At 40.4% G+C, this 25826-nt stretch overlaps 1 protein-coding gene and 2 long non-coding RNA genes across 5 annotated transcripts in view; 2 read left to right on the top strand and 1 right to left on the bottom strand.

The window, feature by feature from the left end:
- KCNAB1 (potassium voltage-gated channel subfamily A regulatory beta subunit 1) overlaps window positions 1–25826 on the bottom strand; it is a 418964-nt gene that overhangs the window by 79466 nt on the left and 313672 nt on the right. For all 3 annotated transcript variants that reach the window (XM_034957646.3, XM_003830650.5, XM_003830649.6), the window contains exons 3-4: window positions 6253–6290; window positions 1654–1733 (exon numbers count right to left, since the gene is read on the bottom strand). In XM_034957646.3, the coding sequence (XP_034813537.1) occupies window positions 1654–1733; window positions 6253–6290 (118 nt within the window). The remainder of the gene's footprint in view (window positions 1–1653; window positions 1734–6252; window positions 6291–25826) is intronic.
- Window positions 1746–7737, top strand: LOC117979804 (uncharacterized). Its single transcript, XR_008624917.1, has 3 exons — window positions 1746–4186; window positions 6574–6647; window positions 7664–7737. It is a non-coding gene; the product is annotated as an uncharacterized LOC117979804 (long non-coding RNA).
- Window positions 12196–17976, top strand: LOC130541372 (uncharacterized). Its single transcript, XR_008955418.1, has 3 exons — window positions 12196–12347; window positions 13035–13097; window positions 17705–17976. It is a non-coding gene; the product is annotated as an uncharacterized LOC130541372 (long non-coding RNA).

Raw genomic sequence — 25826 nt, 5'->3', positions numbered from 1 at the left:
TGAGGAGACAAATGTTCTATGTCCCTCCCAGTAAGACCAACATTGTCAGAAGCAGCTGGGGTCTCAGAGGCTTAGTGAATGGGAGATCAGTGGAATTAGCACCTTGTCCATTAGGATGCTATGGATGGGAGTCATGGCTAGTCATTATTGGTCTTAACTGAGAGTTCTGTCTTTGTTAGAGTGTATAGCTTGCAATAAGCCATGATGCGGGTTAGCTGTGGAGCATGCCCCAAAGAGACAAGCATTGAGTCTTACATTGGTGTTGCTTTTGTTTTTCCCTATCTCTCCTTTACCTTTTGCAACCTTGCATTTCACAGTGGAAACCTATCTCAATTATAGACCGACAATCAATAATTAATCAGAGCGATTATCCTCACAGGAGTAATACAAACAGGACTCTAACAGACTTGCTACTTACTTCTCCCTTTTTCTACCTTAGTGCCATTTGGTACTAAGCAGGATTCCACAAGAAGAAAACAATGGAAAGGGGTAGAAGGCAGAAAGGAGCAAGACCGTATAACCTTTACTTTCTCTCCTTGGATTCAACAGAAAGCATCAAGAATGTGAGCTCTGAACCTCCTTGATGGTCCTTAAACATAGACCTCTTCTTGAAAAGGAGGAAACTCGTGCAAGGAAAATGCACTGGGACCATCCACTGATCATCCTGATTCAGCAAATCCAGCAATTTGATTGTAATTCTAACCTGGAAGGAGGTGAATTAGGCCTGCAGGTGATTATACCTCACAGTTCAGTTAGAAAATTGCAGAGCTGTTCAAACAGCTGGGCAGCTATTTAGTTTCCTTGGTTCTGAGAGCTGGACATCCATGTTCCCAGTAGGAGGCCAGGGAACCCCAGATCTATTCTGAAATGTGCTGGTTAGGCTGGGACTTGGATGGCCTGAACCTTGAGGCCTGGCCTGGCACATTTCCTATGTGTTCTGGTTTAACAAGCCCTGTCTTAGGGCTCCAAATCTGCCTTGGGTTCAAAGGAAGGTTGCAGTTGGATGTGACTCCTTTCACAAAAGAAGCGAGGTCTCTCTGCAGCCCTTCCTGTCCTCAGAATGGGCTCTGGCTCTGAGATCCCCTCTTACAAAAGATGATAGATTCTTTGGCATCTTGGGGGATCCTGACTTTGACGTCTAATCTTTCTGTAATGCTAGTGTAGGGACAGGCAGGTCAACAGTGAGAGCTCCTGTTTCCCTGCAAGGAGGATGTCCCAGTTCCTCAGGGGCTGAAAAACTATGAGATATGGTTATGAAATAAAAAGACTAACTTTTGAGCAACCATTTTGGAATCTGTTCATTCATTTGGTCACTCATGTATTCAACTAATACTTCTCAATCTCCTCTGCCACTACTCTGGCATCAGACTCTGCTGCCCCTCACATAGACATGGCAATTGCTTCCTGGTCATATACCCCTTCAGCCCATTCTTCATACAGGGTCCAGAAGCAGGAAGGTTTGGGTGAGCAGAGAGTGCCAGAGACAGTCAATATCCCCAATTCTAGTAATGGTGGTAGAGGGCAGAACAGAGCAAAGCCGCCAACACGTGGAGAAAGGACAGAACCTTTTCACCAACATGCTGGAAATGGTCTGGGCTGATTCTTTTGGTGCTACAGATGCCATTTGAGTGACATAAACAGGTACTGACTTACTTTCCAGCAGCATAGACTTCGGCAGTATCAAAGAGGTTAACACCACTTTCATAGGCGATGGTCATCAGCCGTTCAGCAACCTGCAAGGGGAGAGAAAGGTCACTCAGAAAAGCCAAATGCTTTCCAAACCTGGAAGCAACTTTGAGTCCTCTACTGGTCTTTAGGAACACTGACCTCTCACTAACCACTCCTTATTTTTCTTAGTTTTAGTGAAGAGAGGGAAAGAAAGAAGTCTCAGCCAGTATCCACAGGACAGAAGTATTCTTTCCTTCAGACATAGGGCACTGAGGGGTTACTTGAAGGCTGGGATTTAGCCTCCCCAAAGTGGATAGATTTGTGTTTCTCACTCGGCTGGGAAGAGCTGGTTTGACAACATTCTCTACGGCATCTTAATCTTTCTGACAAAGCGGGCCATTTGTATCACTGTGTGACTCCATTCCTCAACTCCTTTCTCCAAGCCAATAACTTTTGGCAGCTGGGTGACTCCTGACCTGAAAGCTTGTGACTTTTTCCTTGAGGCTGAGACAGAGCTGTGACTGTTGTAAAACTCCTGCCACCCACAGCTCAGCAAAATCTCAGGCACCATTGTAGAGCAGCCATTGAATCAACACAGAGAGGGGGCAGCGTGACTCTGACTCACCAGGAACCCAGCTCCTCACTGTTCCGCCTGCAAACAGACCTCAAAGCTCCTTGTTCCTTGCTTTGTGCTGCTGAACGCAAGTGGTGAGTATGACAGAAGAGTACAGAATAGCTATACACAGCTTAAGGAATAGCCAGAGAGGGATAGCCGTAAACAGCAGTGGAGAAGGGCCATTTTTTCATTTTGCCGATTGACTTACTAGTCATTTGAAAAATTACACACCTCACAAATAATTTTAATTGATTTTTCCATTATGTTTTGATGGCAGGCTAAAGTTGCTTCATCCGCATTTCCAAAATAAACTATTTTTCTGTTGCTTTAAAAATTAGCCTACCAAGAAAAATGTTAAGCTAGCAAAATGGAGTCCATCCAGATTCTTTAGCATAATAGTATGCTATTACTGCTTTTAATTTACTACCATTAAAACATTTATCTTATATTCCTACAATTTTTAAATTATATCCTAACTGGAGATTAAAAGTTAAGACAAGTTTTTCCTGTTATGACTGTCCTATGTTTTAAAAATTATTGTGCTTCTATTTTATATTAGCCTGTGTATGTCATATGACATACTGGTATATTATTGGATATGTACACAAATCTTATCTAGAGAGTTTTTTTAAGATAAGATGGAGAATTCTGGATGAAGATTTAAACTAAATGATGACAGAGATGTTTCCCAATCATTGAACTTGAAGGCCTGAATGTGAAATAATGAAAAACATCACCAACTAAGTCTGAAAAGTGATTTCTGGCCTTGAGGGTCCTACTTACTAGAAAAATAAACGTAGGCAAATCATCTGACCTCTCTGTAGATTCAGCTTCCTTGTTTGCAAAATGGGGTTGATTTTGTTCAGGGATCTCCTCCTCCTGCATGAAGCCCAGAGGCCTCAGGCAAAGCTGACTTCACCTCCCTCCAGCGGGGGCCTGGGGGGCCTACGAGTGAGTTGCTCAGGAAGGGTCATGTGACACACCCCGGCCAATGAGATATGAGGAGAAGTTTGCTGGAGACTTCTAGGAACATTATTCTTTGTTCCTACTGAGTTTCTAGGAGCAACACCCTTTCCCTGGAGTCACTGTTCTAATTGAGGCCTAGGTTTCCGGCAGCTGCCTTTCTTAAGCAGTTGATACACAAAGACCCACACGGCCAGAGACTCGCTGGGAAGCAGACTGGGAGTCACTGACTGAGGCAGCCCTGAAGTTTGCTCTTCATCTACACTTCTAGTGTAAAAGTCATAATAATTTTTCTTTTATGGGTTAACCTGATTTGAGTTGGGTTTTTGTTACCTACAGGTAAAGGTACCTTAACTACCTTACAGATTAAAAAAATGTAAATAAAACTCCGAAAATTAAGTGCTATAAGATGCTAATATGCTCTCATCATTATTTTAAGTAAATAATTATTCATATCAGTAACATCTATCTTTATTTTTTGATGAAGCCAAATCATCTTTGAGAGGCACCTTAAAGAGTTTGGTGTTTGTATCCTTTTGATAATATCCCTGCCAAATGGTAATTCAATAAATGAACTCTCCCAGTGATGGGGACATCCCCACCTCCTGAGAAAGTGTTGACAGTCATGTAATTATCAACAATTAACTCAGCACACTGTGGTGTGGCCAGCCCTAGTATTCCATATTTGCATGTACTTTGTGTTGAGATTATTTGACGCCAGAGAGAAAGCAGGAAAATCGAGGTAGGTGAACTCATTGCTATTGGTCCGCATTTTTGCTACACGGAAAGCATTGAGCTCAAAGAATTCTGTGATGGGTGAGACTGAATCTGGCTGTGTCTCCCTTCTTCTCTTTGCTGGTATTCTCTCTTCAGGGACCCAGGGAAGGCCACAGATGCTCTCTGGAAGTACAATAGCTATTTTCCTGGTCTGCATCTGAGGTGAGTGCTTCAGCAGCCATTCATGACAGCTTTATCGTAGTTTTTAGACTTGAAATTTTGAAATTATTCATCTCAGAGGTCAGCCCTTCACACTACGACCCGGGCAAGCTTGGCTCATTGCAGCAGAGAGCAGACACTGTGAAGAGGAGAGTGAAGACTAGGGGGAAATAATGTACTTTACTTGGCCCCTCTGCTCAGAAAGGGAAGATATTTTTGTCTTTTTCCCTTCCAAGCACCATCAGTAGTAGGTTATATATGTGCTGGATACAGTGGATTACTAACTGTAGGCCTCCCTCCCTGCTTGCCACCTATTTTGTATGAGACTTCAAGTCCATAGCCTGTGCTCTGCTTTCTGTGGCTTTCCCTTTGTGCCTCCTCCATACACCCCTTCCTGGTGCCAGTCAGACAGAGTCCTGTAGTAAACTCTGGGATGTGCCCTCAGGTTCTCCTTTGGAACTGAGGGACTTATTCCCTGAGCTGCTAGGAATGCTGCCATCAAATGGCCTTCCTCTGTCAGCCCTCTCTGGAAATTGCAGTTGGCTAGAGAGAGTCACCTAGCCCAAGGTCAGACCTGCTTCCTGATCAGCCTCTGGTCCAATGACTGGTCAGTAAAAGGACATAAAGGCCCAGTCCTTTATGTTGTCCCAAACTGAGACAACTCTGCAGAACCATCTCAGCTTTGGAGATCCCCATGGAGTTGGCTGAGGTCATTGTTGAGGCTGCATCATGACCCAAGTTCTCTGTCTGCCCAGTGCTGCTTTCTTCCCTGCCCTGTGCTGATCCTGAGAACACTTCCTAATAACTGTCCTGCATGCTACTCTCTAGCTTAAAGTCTGCATCCCTGGGGAGCCCCCATGAGACAAGCCTTAAAAGGTGACATGTGCCCAATACAGGGAACAGGCATTAGGACAGACAAGAATATACAGTTAAGACTTCTCTCTCAGATCTGCTAAATAACACTGGTGATTTGGGGAGCTGTGGAGAAAAGCCCCTGTTTCCCAAGTGTCTCGTTAGGAATGATAGTAAGAACTACCTTTGTAAAGGGCTTATTCTGGGCCAGGTACCCCACTAAGCACTTTACAGGCATCATCTCATTAATCTTAACCACCATCCTGCTGATTAGAGGGTTAGAGCATTTTATTGATGTGGCCACCATTAGTACACATAAATGTTAGTAAACCAGGTCGGTCAATGGTAGAGTGGGACTGGATCCCACTCAGTGCACCCACTCAGAGACACTATCCCTGACTCTTCTTGCAGGTAGACACGGAAGGATCAGAGGGACTCAGGGCATTGCCCTCAGGGGGAGTTCTTAGTGCTCAATGCCTGCATACCTCACTTATGCCATGAAGGTATTCCTTAAAGGAAATGATAAAAATATCACTTTGGTAAGCACTGTTTTGACTGTGCAAATGATGATCTAAAGGAATTTTATTGTAAATATAATTACCATGGCTGCCATTTATTGAGTGTCTGCTACCTACTAGTCAGAGGACTATATAAACATCTGATAAGCATGGTGTGTTAATCCTTTCAACAGACCACCATCAAGGTTAGCATTAGCATCTCATTTTATATAGGATGGACTGAGGCTCAGAGAGGTTAGATTAAGTCGCCCAAGCCAGGTGACCAACTGTGCAGTTTTCCCAGGACTGAGAGAGTTTCTGCAACGTGGGCTTCCAATACCATAATTGAGAAACTTCTGTGCAAACTGAGACCAATTAGTCATCCTAGTTGCAGCTAAAAGTAAACAAACAAATAAAGCAAAACAACATCACAGCAATACAATCTTTTCATAAAGTGACTAATGTTTATTCCAAACTGTTTCATCTCTGACTGTTCAACCTGCATATATAATGTACAGCTTCAAGGGCTATTAATAGTCTAAATGTAAAAAATGCAACAGGAAAAATAAAATCAACAATAATCTCTGAGTCAATTTTACCATTTCCTGTGAATTAAACCTTATCCCTGTAGAGTGTCAGGGTCCCAGGAAGAGGACTCCTGCTATACAGCTCTCTCTGCATTTTCTTTCATTAGTATAATAGAGGCCAAAGGTAACTTACCTCATCTGAAATTTGACCTCCAAACGTCACCCATGTTCCTAGAAAAGAATAAATATTTGCATATTATTCATCATCATTTTTCTAATATTGTGCGTAATAAGGGAAATTCTTACTTTGGGACTACCTCAATAGGTTGTGTGGTATCTGGATGAGGGGCACATGTGGGCTGTGGTCTAGTTGGTCTAGTCTGTCTTCTTCTCACTAAGTATTCCAGAAGGGGTCTGTATCCCTCTGGAGAAAGGGATGCTGTTTCTTTACTGAAAGCCACCGTACATACTATTGGAAGCCCTGTCCTAGAAGATGCTTTCCCTTCTGCTATAGGACCATGGATGCTAGTGTACAAGATCCATTCTTGCTCCCACTGAGCTAAGAAGCCACATGTTCTGAAAGTGAAGGTAAGACCTTGGGTTATGGTTATGGTTCTCCCCTTCTTTGCCTCCAAATAGTGGCTGTATTTTTTATTCATTATTACTTTTCAAAAGAAACCCTCTTAGAGGTCTTTCCAGTGCCCACTTACAAGACTCAGGAGGTGACACTTATGTGCCTTCTCTGTCATAACCTGCCATTCCAGAATGGAAATTTCCATTGGTTTGGGTGAGAGTGGAGACAGCAGCAGGAGTAAGGTTTGGGAAGGCAAGGGGAGAGATGCACACTCAGCAGCCAAAGACGTTTGAAACTTTGTAAAGCAGAAGGGAAGCTGAAGTGGAGTGGGCACTTGCTATGCCGGTCTCCAGGTACCTCATTTATTCATTCCATCGTTTATGGATAGATCCTCCTAAAAGGAGGATTTATTCCCTTCCTTTTCCCTTCCTTTTCCCTTCCTAAAGGAGGGAATGAATTCTTTTGATTCCTAATTACATGCCACATAAAAACATTGCACTCACGTGTAAGGGACAGTGAGATGATTGGCCCAGTTCCTGTCTCGCAGGAGCTCACGGTTTATAAGACCATTTGACAAATGCTATGACTGAGGTGAACATAAGGCAGATAAAAGGGAGTGCTCTATTTAGATTGGAGGGTGGTGGCATTCTAGGAAGACTTTCTAGAAGAGGTAACAGCTAGGTCGAGTCTCACAGGGGTTAACTGAACGAAGAAGAAAGGGACAGACATTCTAGGGAGAGGCAAGAGCACGGGCCAGGAAAGGAGGTGGGAAACTCCAGAGAGTGCTGATAAGCAGGGGCCTACACCATCAGGCCGTGAGATGAAATGTGGGAGCACAGGGAGGGACGGCAGGAGTGAGAGCAGTAGAGCCTGGGCACAAGTGATATTTGGGAGGCATACAAAGAAATGTGGTCGAAAATGCATATTTTGCATTTTGTAATAACAGTCCTAGCTACCATTTATGGAACACTTTCCAAATGCCAGACAGTATACTAAGAAGCTTACCAGATCACTTTATGCTTACTTCCAGATGAGGAATCGAAAATTAACCAACTCGATAAGTGGAATACCCAGGATTCCCCAAACGGACTGGCTTCAAGAAGGGTATCCTTTTCACCACACCACACTGCCTTATTAGACCATTTCCAAATTAATTATGGCACTTAGATTTCATATTCCATAGGAATATATTGATATAATTGTACCTTTTCTCTTACTTCTCAGGGACTAAAATAAAAGTAGGGTATAAATTGTTTTACTTTTATACTCTACGTATCCAGAGGTTGCAGATGGGCAGCCCACAGGGCGCCTTGTTTTGCTTGACTAGAATGGTGTTGATCCACTTGGTATTTTAATAAATTTTGAATAAGTTGCCGACATTTAAACAATTAGAAGATTTTTCTTGAAATGTTTTGATTTCCAGCTGCCTTTGACAGCAAAGAGCTGATGTCCTCACCAGGTAGACAGCCCCTAAATCAGAGGACTGTGCCCTCTCAGTTAACTAAAGCCACCACATCTTCCTGTTGTATTCCCAGCACTGAAATCAAAGAGTAGTAGCTTTTTACCACCATGTGTTTACTGATATTTTTCTTACTGTAAAAAGAAGAGGAAAATGAACTTGTGCATCTCCTAAAAAACAATTATTATAAGAAAAAAATAGGAGCATAACTTTTTTTTTTGGGGGGGGGTGGATGGGAAGAGTATCCAAACAAAGAATGTTTGCAAAGAAAAATTACATCTTAAGGCACCATTGAAAAAAAAATCAGCCTTGACTGCTACACAGAAAAGATGGGTGTTGGAAAATTTAATGGACTGAAGAAATGGCAGCATTTGTTTTTGAATGAGAATAAAATAAGTGAGCTGCTGTGAAATACAGTTCTTTATTAAGTGAAAAATTGCCTGGGTATCAAAACCTTTTTACAGACAACACAGTTTATAAAAGAGTCTCTTTTGAATGCTGCAGAAATTATGTGTCCAGAGCCTCAACAGGCATTTGTAAATGTTAGTCTAATGAGCAACTTTGTAGCTTGGTATGTTAAAAATAAGATTGAGAACTTTCAGGACAAGTTAATTTATGGGTGGCATTTTCTCTTGCAGCAAATGAGAACACAGATATAGAGAATAGCACACTGTTAACTATATTTATTTGTGGTGTGGTGAGAATTTTGAAGGGGTCAAGGAACTTCAGAAACAGGAGCCCATGAAAGGCAAAACATCAGGAAATGGCTGACTCTGTGTTATGAAAAAGGTCTCAGACCATTTGGATGTAGAATGCATTGGTCAAAGTCACCAAGTGTTATAGATGGAGCTCTCAGGATGTGTGGAGTTAACGTCAGGCCGGTCAAGTAACAGCCCATAGGTGGCACTATTTTGTAGGTACACTATCCCCAAGTCCATTAATTTCCTCATTCATCAGAAATTGCTTTGGGCACAAAGCTAAAATGGGAGAAGCCATGGATTCAGTAATTAATACCACTAATTGGCTATTCTTCTATGTCTCTGAGCAAAATCAGGTCAACATTTGCTTAATGAATTTGCTGGCTTACTTGCACTGTGGTGCAGAAGAGATTTTTTTAACTATTAATGTCATCACAGGGGATAGCCCTATCTCTGCCTAGCAGTGAAGATTAGCCCAAAGTCCTGAGCTTTTTGCTGACTCTACAACTTATCTATATTTTTTGACTATTTTTCTATAGGTACAGTCACAAGTATTGCACAAATGTTTCATTTGTGAGCTTCTCTCCGTCCAGATAAAGTTAACTTTTTGGGAAATTCATTTGTAAAGGAATAATTTCATCTACTTTCCTACATTGAGATCAGTTTCCAGAAATGAAGATACCATAAAATTTATTCTCTAAAACTATGCCATTGAAAACCAAATTCTAAAAATGTTCTCAGACTTCAAACTTTATGAAAATAAAATAACATTATTTAGCTTACCTTTCTTATTTTTTGATAGCACCTATGTTGGGCTATGATTAGACGTTATCAAACTGTAATGCAAAAACGGTACTGAAGTCTATTTGAAGTCTAAGTAGAACAATGCTGAAAGCCAGGATTGTACACACATTTTGGAAGAGGTGATTCTAGATATAAGAACCATTTACAGTAGTAATTCCATCCATGTTAGGAAGAGCCTATGTTTAGGCTCGACTCCAAAATTTATCTGAAAAAAACCAACCACCCTCCTGGCTTAAGTGTTTAAGGCTGCATTCTGTACATCACAGTGAAAAATACAGGGCCTGAAACATGTTTTGGTACAGAAAAAAAGATGTGAGGTTTCTGATTCCAAGTCAAAGCAGTAATGAATTATGAAATAAAAATATAGCAATAATTGTTTTCCTTTTTCAATGTTTTTAAAATTTAATATAAAATAGCATATGAATATTATCTATATTTACATTATTACATACCTATTCCATAATTTAATAAGAATAAAGTGTTTGCTTCCATTTCTTGGAGTTTGTCATTCTTATATTCAGCTTATTTTGTTCATGATGACTACCTCCCTGGCCCTTCGACACTTGCTACTCATTTGTTTTCTACCTACTTGTTTATAGAGTTTATATCTTTTACTAGAGAGTAAGCTGTCTGAGGGCTACACTTTTATTTCATTCGTCTTTGCATCTCCACAGCCCTAGAATAGAAGTGGGTTCTTAGTACATGGTCAGTAAGTGTTGGTTAAATTGAATTACATTGCCTTGTTGACTGTTATTAATCTTTAAAATTTTGGGATAATTTCCTACCAAACAAACATCTTTATTATGACTTATAGAAAAATGAATAATGCTTATCAATAATCTTTAGTTCTTCTAGTCTCTAGATGATTGAAATGTTTCTCCCTATCCCTGGGTACCCACCCAGCTATGCCCCTTTGTGGAAAAAGGCCAAGGGAAAGTCTTTCTCCTTGGCTGAAATGCCTCCAGCAAGCAGATGGGTAAGTGGCCCAGTGTAGGTGGGGTCCACTTTCTACTCCTGAGGAGGAGTTGCCTCTCACAGACAGGACACATCCCCTCCTGCTGGAGAGGAATGGGGCAACAGCCTTCTAGACAGAAGAACTCTGTTTCTATGATTTTATTTTCCACTGTGCTCCACTCCAGAAGAACTAAGGTGACTTGTTAGTTAATATGATTCTCAAAAACCCTCTGTGACAGTTTTCTTAACCATTTTTCTCCCTCTAATGAGAACATGCTTTCCTGAGACCTAGAATGGCATACAATTATTTCACTGTGTAATCTCAAATTAGTGGGATGTTATTTACAAGATGATTTTACTAAACTGACAATTGTTATTTCTAACCTTTTAAAAGAAGGGAGAGTATAAAGATAACTCTTTGAACTATTTTGTGTCTTCTGATTAAACCCCTTTATGGACCAAGGAATATTTGCTTTGAAAACCTGTGTTAGGTTCCTTGGAGTAAATCTACCATAGCACAGAAAAATGATGGATGAAAGGTAAAAAGAAGAAAACTGCCCACCACACACATCTATCTTGGTTACATCATTATCTTTTGGTGATTATCAGGGTAATTACTTCTTGCGTATTCATTCAAAAAACATGTTTACCATTTAAATGACTGCCTTGCTTGGAGTATAAAGGATATTTAGACATTTAGATGAGATCATTTTAATATCTTACATCACCATAGGGCAATTATCAAAACCAGGGAATTAACATGGGTACAGTACTAATACAATAGGTCTTTTTGGAATTTCATTGTCTTTTTTTCTCTTCCAGGATCTTAAGCAGCATCCAACATTGCATTTAATTGTATGTTTTCTTAATCTACTCCAATACGTGACAGTTCCTCAGTCTTTCCCTGTCTTTCATGATGTAGACACTTTTAAAAGTACTCATCAAGTATTCTGTAGAATGTCCCTTAATTTGGGTCTAAATCATCTTAAGGTTATAAAATTCTATAGTGCAGGTTGGTCTCCCTATGGTTTGAATATATTATTATAGCTATCAAGAAGAGAATATGTAAATGCAATTATAATATTAATATTTATTATGCCACAGTTAACATTTCCTCACTTTTTCATTCAACAAGTATTTATTGAGTCTACCATGTGCCAGGTATTGTACTTAGTTTATTGGGAAGCAACAGTGAACAAAACTGGTAATTATTTCTCCCATCGTGAAACAGATACATGGGTAAAGAAAAAGGAATAAAAAAAATAAGTTAAATATATAGTGTTTATAAATGTTAATTTTACAAATAAATAAAATGTAAAATAAAATACATAATGTTGACTGATGAATGTTAGAGAATCAATTTTATAAAGCAGGGATAGAGTATATGAAATGTCTAGGAATCAGTATTGAAATTTTAGATAGGGTGGCCAGATAAGATTCACTAAGAAAGGAGCTTTCAAGAAAAGACCTAAAGAAAGTGAAGGGGCTCACCAGGCGCTTATCTGGAGGGAGAGTGTTCCAGTTGCAGGAAGCAGTGAGGTAGGGGCTTGCTCAACATGAGCAAGGACAAGGAGGAAGCCAGTGTGGCCAGAGAAGAGAAGGTGAGGTTCATGGAGGCCAGATCATGTCATGTCAATCGTAGGAAGGACCTAGGAAAGGCTAGTGAATAATTTTGAATACAGAAGTGACACAATCTGACTTTCTTTTAAAAGGAACACTCTGCTATTGTGCTAAGGATAGACTGCAGAGGCGAGGCTGAAACATGGGGGACCAGTTAGGAGGCTGTTCCCATAATCCAGGTGAGACATGACAGTGGTTTGGTCCAAGGTGGTGGTAGTGAGGGTGGCGAGGAGTGGTTGAATTTTGGATAAATTTTGAAGGGGAAGCAATAGTATTTACTGGTGTAAAAGGATGTGTAGGGTGTGAGAGAAGGTGAAACCTCTAGGAGAACACCAAGGTCAGAGTATGGGGAGAATGGAGAGCCAATTCAACACATTTCAATATAGATTTAATGATTTTAAGTTTGGTAAACAGAGCACATGTGAACTGCAGCTTAATATAGTCAAGACTGACCAAATGTAGTCATAATTGAGAGACATTTCATCTATTTTGAGGTGTTAATCTGTTACGTCACTAAAGAATTTAAGATAAGAGGTTCAAACCCTAGGTCACATTGAAATTAAGCAATACACCAGGTAAAATTAACATGTTCAATGTCTCAGTTGTATAGTATAACCCCCAAAGAGGAGTGGAACTGGAGGTGGGAGCATCCCTCTAAATTGCATATCCAGCAAGAAATAGGTGTAAGCCCAAAACTAGAGTTGATGTGGAGGAGGGAGCCCTAAGCTGTTGGCCACCACCTGAGATCTTTAAGCTCCAGGTCATTACCTGGTGAGCATGTTCTCCTTTGAGCTATGGGCTGAGCCTTCCACTGAAAATCTAAACCTTCCCCATGCCTTTATGTCCAAATTCTACTTATTTTTCAGGACCCAGAACTCCAGCTTCAGAGTCCAGTGCTGCTAAGCCATAGTTTCTTAGCACTTCCCCTGGTGAGTTAAAGTATGTCTTGCTACATCATTAGAATTTTTTAGGTTCTCTTGCATTAACTCTGTGACTCTGAGAAACCTCCAATCTCTTGATTTCTTGTTTCCTTATGCACAAAATTAGGAACCTTGAGCTTCCTTCATCTCTATTATTTCATGATTCTATGGTTTTTCTTTGAAAGGAGAAGAAGTCATTCCATTTACTCTTCTCCTACCATTTTGAACTAACTGCTATTACCATATTGACCACACTATATTGTAACCGCATAGTTTATTTTTGGCTGTGACTTCCTCATTAGACTGCAACTGTCCTGAGATCAGGGACTAAGTTTAAGTTTAATTTAAATTTTAAATTTTAGCCATTGCACTGGAGCCTGGCACAGGGTAAGTGAGTAATAATTGCTTGTTCAATCAGTAAGCATTCTCACCCTTACTAAGAAAGTGTCTCTAACCAGAGAGCATTTGTGGAACATTGGTTGTTTTCCTATCTTCAACAAGAGGTTTTTAACCACAACTGCGCATTTGAATATCCTGGGGGGATATAAATGGTATTGCTGACCTGATTCCTCACCAGACCCCAGTGAAATCAGAATTTCTGGGAGTGGAATCCTGGCATCAGTATTTTTAAAAGATCCTCAGATAACTCTAATTGCAGTCAGGGTTGAGAACCACAGTTTATATTCTTCTCATACTGGTAGCATCTCATCCTTTTCCTTTGTGTTTTGTTTTGGTTTTTGTTTCAGAGACAGAGTCTCGCTCTGTCGCCCAGGCCTGAGTGCAGTGGCACAATCTCGGCTCACTGCAACTTCCGCCTCCCAGGTTCAAGCAATTCTCCTGCTTTAGCCTCCTGAGTAGCTGGGATTACAGGCGCGTGCCACCGTGCCCGGCCAGTTTTTGTATTTTTATTAGAGACGAGGTTTCACCATGTTGGCCATGTTGGTCTTGAACTACTGACCCTGTGATCCGCCCACCGCAGCCTCCCAAAGTGGTGGTATTACAGGCGTGAGCCACAGCATCCAGCCCATCCTTTTCTTTACACCCTGACTTGCCTTTCTTCTTCTTTTACTCAATTGCTGCCATCTCTATTTTCCAGAGGTTAAATGACATGCCCAAAGTTTAAATAACTAGTAAGTGGTGGAGTAAAAGCTGGGATTTAAATCCAGCAGACATGCTCCTGCACCCTGGCAATCACGGGATGTTGTAGAGAGGGCACTGTTATTTCAATAAGAGAGGGAAGTTACATAGTTACGTTAACCTTCTTTACTTCATGCAGAATCAAAACAAAACAAACAGAACCAAATTCTTAGAAATCTGGCCTGAGGGGAAGGCCCATGATGGCGCTGGGATGTAAAGACAGGTAATGGAGGTGAAGAATTGGCTTCTTGCCCTTGGCACTCTCTACCAATTGAAGGGCATGGAATGAAGATACCCTCTTGCTGGTGAGGCCTAGAATGAAAGGGTTAAGTAAGTAAGGGGACATCAGGAGGCCTGGGCTGGAGTTCTGACTCCACCACTCACTAGCAAGATGGGATGGTAATGGTAATAATCATAACTAGTTCACAGGATTTTTGGGAGAATGCAGTGAAATTTCCTAAGTGCTTACCAGCCTCCATCATAGCTCGAGCATTAATTCCCAATCTCAGATCAATAGGTCTTACTCTTCAGGGTGCATTAGAATCCCCCAGGACCCCCACACAGATTCTTATTCTGCAGATATGAGCTGCAGCTGGGGCATCTGTATGTTTATCAAGCATCCCATGTGATTTGGAGGCAAAACAATGCTCTGAGCAACCCTACTGTGGCCACTAAGATAAACTACATGAAGACCTGTGTCTGGGTGCTTGGACGTGTTCTTTTTCAAATGACGCACACAAAGCATTCTTCCTTGTTCTGGCTCGCATCTGTCAGTATTTTCCACAGAGCCTGGCCCTTATTTTTGGATCCAAGCTGCAGCCTGGTCTTTCATTTTTGGCTTCTAGCCTGTTGCTAATGAGCATCTGGCCAGAGTTGACAAATGTGATAGCAACTTAGCCTTTTCTTTTTTACTTTCATTACTTTTTCTTTCAAGTACCAGTAATGCCACCCAGGTCCTCAAGGGGGCTGAGGGGTGGGATGCTTTCACACCTGCCTTTTACAAAAGAGCTTGAAATACCAATAAAAGTAGGTAAGGAAGTGGTAAAGGCCAGGAGAAATAAAGGTGGGCCTCCTCAGGCAGGTGAAGTGCAAGCAGCATCTCCATTTACAAGTAAAGAATAGTGTGTGTGTGTGTGTGTGTGTGTGTGTGTGTGTGTGTGTGTGTGTGTAAGGACTAAATATTACTTAGAACCCTCTCCACTATTTAAAGTTTCTGTGTCAGCACTTAATAAAATAGGAAACTATGGCCAAATGAGAAAGACATCCTCAGCCTCCACCATGTAGATCCATTGTGCTTTCCTAGCTCCTTCGGTGCTAGGTGCTTTACATACATCAGCTCTAATCCCTATCACAACTACAGGGTCTGAATGATTCCATCTATTTTCCTCACCTGAGGAAATGATAAGAAAGTGACAGTGAGTGGTAAGAAGTGACTTGCCACAGCTGCTTAGTGGACACTCCACAGCCCCATGCTGATTCCTGGTGATGATGCTCCTTTACCTCCCCACAGCCCCTATGCTCTACTCCAGCCAAATGGTATGGCCCAGGTTTGCTCTAAATGCTTGTAACAACATCCTGCTTTACAATCTGCCCATGTTCTTCCCTCTGCTGAATGCCTTCCCCACTAACCTTCCTTCCTTATGATAAGCTTCGTGTTCCCATTGTTTAGCGGAACAACACACACTGGGGCCTGTTGAGGGGGCGGCGGTGAGAGGGAGAGTATCAGGATAAATAGCTAATGCATGTGGTGCTTAATACCTAAGTGATGAGTTGATAGATGCAGCAAACCACCATGGCTCACGTTTACCTATGTAACAAACCTGCACATCCTGCACATGTATCCCGGAACTAAAAATGAAATTTTTTAAAAAAGCTTTGCACCTATCTCTGCCCCCAAACTGGCTGTCTAGATGAAGAACTCCATATGTTTGCCTTCACTCTCCTGGGCCACCTCCCTGCTCTCAAATTCTCTCAGTCCCACCTGAGATCAGGATTTATCTCAGGTTTTTTGTCATCTGAGGAGCAGTGTCTCCAACCTCATGCACAGAGCCATCCTTGACTTTTAGCCCTCAAACCCTTTTAAGAATTCTGGATCAGGGCAGAGAGCTGGGCAACAATGAGATGTGATTGCTGTTGAAGGGATCCTAGGGCAGGCTGTCTGCAGCTGGGAGGGCAGAGGCAGAGGGTAGCCCAGTCTTTCATTAGGAAAGGCTGGGATGGGGATGGTTGGCTGAGCCTCCCAGAAAAACCTGTGGGGAGTTGGAGGCTGACCTTCTAATGCCTGTGCATAGCTTGAGGTTTTGAGGGTTAAACGTCTGGGATTGATTAAAGTTTCTCATGATGCTTATAGAGATGTACAGGTATTTGATATTTTCTTTCTTTCTTAGATTTAAGGTTTATGTATTTCAGTGCCAAGGAATACTGTTAGCTCCATTTTGTTTTAAGATTTGTTTCAGGGCAAATCTGTCTGGAACCATTTTGTTCTGTTTCTCCATTAATCTGATTGGTACAGTTTAAAGACAAGGGAATGACATTGGAAATAGGATGAACGGTGGGGATGTGAAGTTTAGAAGAGGCAGTTTTGTGTTATAAAGCAGACTGCAAGGATTGACATTGCTCTCTAGAGGCTGTGTGGGCAAAACAGGAATGAAATTTCAGTGCACTAAATCTACCCCTAGAAACAATGACCTACTCTCCATACTTGGATCTTAGAATTCATGATATGTAGTAACTTAAATTAATGGCTTAATTTCCTTAAATTTCCTGATGTAGGCATGACACCCCCAAACTGATTAAGTTAGCATCTTGAGCCTGATAGGGAAATTTAAAATAAAATAAAGCCAAAAAGTCTTTAGATACATGTTTTCTTCTCTGCGTGTTTTAGTTTTTTGGCCCACATTATTGAAATAAATATTATTACTTTTATAATCAGAAGCAAAATTTATTTAAAAAATATTCTTGTTACTAGAAAATCCATTCATGAGCAAGAGTTTCTACAAGTCACAGCCCTTCCTACATTTTAAAGATGAAAAGGAGGCAGTGTTTACATTTTCTTAATATTTTGTCCTAAATGTCTTGGTCAAAATTCCTCATATTTTCTCCTGCTGACATTTAAATGTTTAAAATTATTTCTTACAATAAAGTTTCCAGGGCCTTTAAAACAATCTGCATTGTTATGCCCTAGTAATTTTGCTTTTTGAAGAACTCCTGTAGTAAATGTATCCAGTAGTTAATGTAGATAAAAAACACAGTGTTAGAATAAAATTAGACACCTTCCATGTGACACTAGGACTAAATGGCAATTTCTGATTTTTAAAACAAATTTAAATATTTTCAATATCTTCTTCTAAAATAGGAACTATTATTAAGATTGAAAATTCTTTTTTTTCCCACAAATTATTTGCATAGTGTCTGGAATATAGTATGTGTTCAAATATACATTTTTATTTCTTTTTTATTTATCTTTTGGTTTTCCACAGTAAGTTACTATGAAAAGAAGTCTGGAAAAATGCTACCGTCAAGAAGTTTGAAAGTCAATGTGACCTCTTTTATGCTTTCTTTTGTCTGTGAAAAGCTAATGTCAAATCTTTATCTTCGTGCAGGGATATATTTTTTGATGGTTCAGTGAATTGTTCTCTCCTAAACAGTAATAATTTCGAGTAACTCTTGTTCTATCTGTACATAAAAAACACAGTGTGTGCTTACAGAGCTGTCAGAATCTGCGAGGAAATAAATTTTAATTCCATGGCAAGGCAAATAAACTCTCTTAGTGAAAACAAGATAATACGTTGTAAAAAAAGAATGAAAAATATATTGCAACAGTCCTTTCAAATTCTTCCTCTTGAGGTATATATGAACTTCATGATATTTAGAGTATTGAATATCATTAATAAAAACTCAAAGAGGAATATAAAATGATTCATGTACTTTTTGACTAAGAATTTTTTAAAATACAGAAAAATTAAAACTGAGAGAATATATAAGGGATAATTTAACAAAAACCCAAAGATTTAAAAAGTTCCCAACCATATTACACTCAAATTTAGCCAGTTTTCATGTTTCCCTGTAGATTTACAGATTTACATATAAGGATTAGCTTATTTCGTCTGTGTCTGATAGATACCAACTGTTAATGATTTCGGCTTAAAAAAATCTGTAATGTCCTTTTCCTAAAGAAAATTTATAGCTGTATCAAGTGGACAGGATATTTTTGCATCACCCATAGGACTATGCATAGATTCTCTTTTTATGCACTGACTCTTAGTCTATTTCTAAGTCTATTTCTTCCCTTTGCAGCAATTATATGCAATTTAACATGTTAAAGAAGAAAATGGAGCAATAGTAAATCATAAAACAATGTTGGTACATCTTCAATCTTGGGAGATTGCACTTAGTCCAAATTCTACAGAGTCATTCTCCTTTGAAATGATAGACTATAAATTAATTATGGTTCAGGAGAAGCAAAGAACAGCTCCTGGCAGCCTGGCCTGAAGACAAGTTTCCATTGTAAGAATGCTGGTATTCCCAGCCATGCTTTGGCATAGAGGTGATGATGTTATAACCATAGTCCCAATTGTACAGGAATGAAATGACATTTCCTAACAAGCTGTATGCAAAGTTATCCAGAAATTTAGGTAACTAGAGACATCAAAAAATATAAATATTTTTATCTCAACAGTATTTTGGATTGTTCTCAAATACACAAGGCAAGCCTTCTTGAGACAGTTTCGAGATTAACAACATCTCAGGATGAACTCTGTATCCCCAGAGACTATATAAAACCTGGCATAGAGGATGTGCTTATGAAATGTTATATGAATGATTGAATTCAAGAACCAGCAGAGGAGAAGTGATGAGCAGAGAAGTAATGTCCAATGTATTCATGTATGCCTGCAGTTGCTTTTTTCTTAATTAATTCATTGCTTGGAAATAAGTTAATCTAAATGAATCCATTCCTGGCCTTTATGTAAGTTTGTGGTCTGGGTACTCACCAGCCACCACACCTGAATAGACAATGGGAGAACATTTTGGAGGGTGGCTGGGAGGTCAGCATCGATCCAGGGAGTTATGATGGTAGAATAAAGCTTGCATTTGCCATCTTAAAGCACTGATGGCGTCCATTTCTCTTCCTGCTGGCACCAGGGGCCCTGGCTGTGGGAAACGAGGGAAATGTTCCCAGAGGGCACTCCTGGAGAGCAAAGATCTCGTCTGGTGATGCTCCATTTTTCATTATTTTGTGATTGGCCCAAACCTCAGGACTGCTTACGATAAGAGAGTAGAACTTTCTGTTAACTCGGAAAGAGTATACATCTGTGGTGAAGACTGTGCCATCAAAAGGCCTGTGTGCACACTTCGTGATAGTGTCAAAGTCAGATGGAGATTTTAAGGTCCGCTTGGCAAGGACAGGGCTGTCTGTCTTGTTCATCACTGTCTCTCCAATATCAAAACAGAGTCCAGCTTTGCAGATTAACTATCTCCCAGGCTAAGTAACACATTCTGAAATTATTTATTTTATTTTCCAACAATTCTGAAAGGTAAGTTTTTCATCTTCCTTCCAACACGCCTGAGATTGATTATGCCCATGCATAATTAGTTCATTTTGAGACTTGTTTATCTCTAAAATGGATAATGATACCTACTCACGGTATTGTGAGAACCAAAAAAAAAAAAAAATCACAATGATGCAAATTAACACTTTTTTTTTGGAGAATTTACATTGTTCCAAGCACAGTGCTATACCCTTTATAGACATTATCTTGTTTAAAACCCACGACCAATCTGTGATTTGTGTTTATTTGTTGGTAAGTGGCTGAGCCAGGATGAGTCCAGGTAGTCTGATGACATAGTCTATCCTGGTTTTTTTTTTGTTTTTTGTTTTTTTTGAGATAGAGTCTTGCTCTGTCACCCAGACTGGAGTGCAATGGCACAACCTCGGCTCACTGCAACCTCCGCCTCCCGGGTTCAAGCGATTCTCCTGCCTCAGCCTCCTGAGTAGCTGGAACTATAGGCACACGCCACCACGCCCAGCTAATTTTTGCACTTCTAGTAGAGACGGGGTTTCACCTTGTTGGTCAGGCTGGTCTTGAATTCCTGACATCGCGATCGGCCCGCCTCGTCCTCCCAAAGTGCTGGGATTACAGGTGTGAGCCACCACGCCCGGTCAGCCTACACTGTCAATGATTTCAATAGTATATGTCAGTGTCTAGAGTAGTACTAGACAATAGTACTAGACAAATAGTACTAGTACAAGCATACAACAGGTGCTCACTAAATGCTACTTTCCTTATTATCTCCAAAGAGATAATATATGAAGTAGCAGAAGTTCCACAAGAACATAAATGACTTTTTCAGAACTCACAGTGAAAGCCACAGTCGACATTGGAATGTATCAATTCTAACCACATACCTGTCTTAACAAAGCTTAGAAAAATGTATTATTTATTATGGATTATTCTGAAGTGACACATGAAGAATGATGAATAGATTAAACATTCAAACATTATTCAAAATTCTGAATTTTAACTTGGGATGAAATCTAAGTGAAAAACAAATACCTCACCTGCCCCTTGCTTCTTGCATTGGTCATCAAAAGTGGCATCTGCCCTGCTCTCTGGCTGTGCTTGCTGCAGCTGCCTGGGAAGAAAAATGTTCCCAGGTACTCAAAGCCTCCAGTGGACTCAGTCATTGGATGAGCAAGTAACTTAGGTGGGGAGCCAGGCCACCTTTCAGCTGCACAGGAAGCCAGAATTTGGAGCTCCTTATCCAGGCCAGTGATCTTCAACTGTGGCCCAATTAAGAGGACCACCTAGGAAGCTGATGTATTGCTCCAAAGCAATAGATTCTGGTTTGATTGGTCTGAGGAAAGGCCCAGGCACAGGTATGTTTTAAAAGCTCCCCCTGTGACTGTAATGGCAGCCGAGATGACAACTTGTCTAAGCAGTGGGTTGGGATGTTGTAGGAATGAACTCTATGAGGTCCCAATACAGTGAGAAGCCTTGGAGTGACAGGAAGAGAGACAATAAATACTGGTCCTAGAGGATGAAGAACAATTTGGAAGGTTGAAGGTGGCCTTGACCCCAAAATGGAGATTGTAATACCTTGCAGGGTCTTTCGCCCTGACCAAATAAAGAATTACAGACTATTCCTTCAAGATTCTCTTTGGTGCTTTGCCCTTCATTTTATTAGTACTACTAACCTTCTGCAAAAATCCCAGTGGCAGCAAATGACTGTAGCAAAAGAAGCTTAGCAGAATTTTTTTAAATGTGAAATAAAAAAAAATAATATCAGCAGTCTCGTTTTCTGGGACAAGATTACAAGGGCCACCAGTCCTGCTAGAGTAAGGGGCAAGTGGGACGCATCACTTTGATGGGGTCAGAGTGGAATTTCTCCCACTGGTGCCATGCAGAATGATTAATTTATTATGGCAATCTAAAAGCTTAACTGAATGCTACCCTGAGATGGGGTACTAAATCTTTATATTGTTCCTACGTATTTTATTAACTGTAGATGACTCTTGATTTTCCACTGACATGTTATGCCTGTGACACCCAGATTCAAATAGAAATAGAAAGTGCATTCCAAAGACAAACAAAAATACAATTAGATTTTCGATGTCACAGTTCCCTTCTCTTAGCAGAGGTAACTGAAAATCCACTGTTTTCATGTGGTTCCAATGGGTCAATTGGAAGAGCAACACAGCAGCCACTAATCCCCCTGAATAAAAGACCAATCCTTCTTAAATTTACACTGGTTATAGAAATTACATGCATTTAGGACACTGTGGATATCACAAACTTTCAAGTATAAACTTCAATTTTAAAAAAAATATGCAAGATAGACATTGATGTAAAACCCAAAACTATAAAAACCCTAGAAGAAAATCTAGGCAATACCATTCACGACATGGCACAGGCAAAGAATTCATGACAAAAACATCAAAAGCAATTCCAACAAAAACAAAAATTGACAAATGGAAATAAACTAGAGAGCTGCACAGCAAAAGAAACTATCATCAGATTGAACAGACAACCTACAGAACGGGAGAAAATTTTTGCAATCTATCCATTTGACAAAGGTCTAATATCCAGAGTCTACAAGCAATTTAAACAAATTTACAAGAAGAAACAATAAACAACCCCATTAAAAAGTGGGCAAAGGACATGAACAGACACTTCTCAAAAGAAGACATTTATGCAGCCTACAAACATATGACAAAAAGCTCAACATCACTGATCATTAGAGAAATGCAAATCAAAGCACAATGAGATACCATTTCATGCCAGTTAGAATGACCATTATTAAAAAGTCAAGAAACAACAGATGCTGGTGAGGCTGCAGAGAAATCAGAACACTTTTACACTGTTGGTGGGAATGCAAATTAGTTCAACCATTGAGGAAGACAGTGTGGTGATTCCTCAAAGACCTAGATCCAGAAATACCATTTGACCCAGCAATCCCATTACTGGGTATATACCCAAAGGAATATAAATTATTCTTTTATAAACATACATGCACATATATGTTCATTGCAGCACTATTCACAATAGCAAAGACACAGAGTCAACCCAAATGCCCATCAACGATAGACTGGATAAAGAAAATTTGGTATATATATACCATGGAATACTATGCAGCCATAAAAAGGAATGAGATGTCCTTTGCTGGTGCATGGGTGGAGCTGGAAGCCATCATCCTTGGCAAACTAATGCAGGAACAGAAAACCAAACACCACATGTTCTCACTCATAAGTAGGTGTTGAACAATGAGAATACATGAATACAGGGAGGGTAACAACACACACTGGGGCCTGTTGGGGGTGGGCAGGGGTAGGGAGAGCATCAGGAAAAATAGCTAATGCATGCGGGGCTTAATACTTAGATGATGAGTTGACAGGTGCAGCAAACCACCAGGACAGGCATGTACCTATGTAACAAACTTGCACATCCTGCACATGTACCCTGGAACTAAAATAAAATAAAAAGATAGACATAGACTTTTAGATGGAGCAGAAGAAAATGTTGATGGGGTAAAAATACAACAAGATAGCAATGCTGCCATGAAAAATAGAACTGAACATGCACACAACAGAACCTGGGTGAAGGTATGCCTTATTTAATTCCAAATATATCTATATATGTAAGATCTGGTCATTAATCTCCACGAGCTAGAATCTCACTCTTGCAGATTTTGTACATTCTCCCCACATAATCTGACTTCAAACTCTTTCCCTTCTCTTCTGTCTAATGTCTGTCTTCAATTCCTTCCTTATCCAGGAGGGTCAGGGTGGCTAGATGATGTGGTTCACCATTTAGAAGGTTCTCTTGCTTTATTCTCAAGTCCATTGATTCACTGTCCTTTCATTGCACCTGCCTGACAAAAACCCACATCCTTATAAATCTGACTATCTGGCTGCTCATCACCTATAACCGAGGTGCTGAGCTGTGCTGGGGAAATTAACAAACTATAGAGACTGACACAGTGTAAATTCTTTGTCTCTAGTCCCTCATAGACCCTCAACAGTCCTCTGTTTTCTAGTCAGTTTTCTCCAATGTGTGCATTTCAAACCTGCCCCACTTTTCTCAACCTCAGGTCCTACGTCTTCTTCCTTTAACCTCAGCAGGTAACAGTGCCTCCTGCTTCACAAAGAAAATAAAGCAAGACAAACTATAACCCTCTCTACTTCTTGCCATATCTACTATCTGACCCATAGCAGACACAATTGGTGCCCTGCCCATTTTCCCTGGGGCTTCTAGATGTTTGATGACTCTCTATGGTATGGAAACACCCCATCTCCCTCACTCTCAGGTAGGTGTGCATTCCACACTGGCTCGAGTCCCAGGGGAATTCCAGCTTCAGTTACCCACACTAGCACTGACTTGATTATATGTCCTTTATCACCTTCCCTTTCCAATCTCACATCTCAAAAAATCATCAAACTACCTGCCTTCAAATCCTTGTTTCAGAGCCTGCTTCAAAGAGAACATAAATTAAAACAGTACCATCTTCTCTTCCTTTCTTCCTGCCACTGTGGAAGGGTGTCCTTTCTATTCAATGCTTATTTTTCCACTTATCCTATGGATCCCAACTCCTTCTTCTTTCTCAGGGACTCCACCCCACTAGTTATCACCTCTCATTACTGTCTTTTCTTTGCCTTGAATTCTAGTTTGTTTATTTCATATTAATTTTACATTTCAACTTTGATTTCCTTTTCTGCTTTGATTTGTCTGTTTGCCCATTTATTTATTTTCTATTTATCTTTGACCTTTTCCTTACAGAAAATATCTAGGAACTAGCATTTTTTTTCCTCACCCAATCTCAGAAACTTTGTAGTTTACTATGATGACACCTATATTAGAGATCTTTTTCTGATATGTTATTTTATGCTTTTAAATGTATTTCCTTTTGTATTTTTTCTACCTGCTTTTGCCAATTTGGTCAAGCCTCATTTACCTTACTGCCCTGATATACCTTCTGTATGGGCTGTCTGTATATGCTGACAGTATGATGAGCTTGGCTTACAGTGAGTGGGCAATTGATGTATTGCTACATTTAACCTTCCGTAAAAGTGAGAATACTCAAGTCGTTGAGCTTGTCTCCCCGCCTCTATTCTCAACCCTCACCACCTTGCCATCTGCACTGTGACCATGGTGAGCTGACTAAAATGTATCTGGCCAAGTGACTCCTGGAGTTAAATGTTTTCATGACTCCCAATCACACAACAGATAAACACCAAGCTTTGTGACATGGCTTCAGTGCTTTTCATAATCTTTCTGAGTCATCTGTTATCATTTTTCTCTCCCACATGGCTCCCTCTCCAGGCCATGCTAATTGAGGCTTCCAAGCTGCTCCTCTTCCTGAAATGTATGTATTAATTCACTTAGAAAATATTTATTAAACCCCCAATGTTCCCCCAGAGCCATGCCAGATGGTAGTGTCAAAATGGCAAATGATAGTAATGGTCTCTTTTTCCTAGAACTCTCAATCCAGTGGTAAGACAGGCAAATACGAAAATAAATACAACCACGGGGCAACATATTGATAAGAGGGATCGTGATGGGAACTTGTAGGAAGCCTCTAGCCCAGACTTGAATGTTCAGGAAAGCAACAATCAAGCCAAAACCCAAGTGAGGAGTAAATAGAAAATTTAACAAGATATGCCTGTGGCTTTCTTTCCCTTGTCAAGCTGACAGATTGCTCTTCATCCTTCAACATCAGGTGGCTTCCAGCAGCACTTTCCCCTACTCCCCCAAAAGAGGTGGTCACTTCCTCCCCTGGGCCATTTCTATGTCTTGTACCTCTATCTCTCTGCCTCTCTACTTCTATCACATTCTTGTTTAATTGTTCTTTTCCTTGTGTTCTCTTTGACCTGGCTCCTTCCCAATCTATCCTTTAATACTCTTCCTCCAGGAAGCCTTCCATGACCTCCCTTAACCCTAGCTTAGGCAGCCCTTGTACATGTTTCCATGACACTTTATATTTCCTTCAGAGTACTGACTGTGTGGTCCTGCATTCTTTCATTCGTCATTCCATAAATGAGTGTATATTGAGAACCTTTTTCTCTGTTCTAGTCATGTGTTCTGAACTGACAATCCAGCAGGAAAT

Source organism: Pan paniscus, chromosome 2, assembly GCF_029289425.2.
Source record: "Pan paniscus chromosome 2, NHGRI_mPanPan1-v2.0_pri, whole genome shotgun sequence".
NCBI lineage: Eukaryota > Metazoa > Chordata > Mammalia > Primates > Hominidae > Pan > Pan paniscus.
The sequence above is the reverse complement of the archived record's forward strand: the minus strand, read 5'-3'. Positions and strand labels throughout refer to the sequence as shown.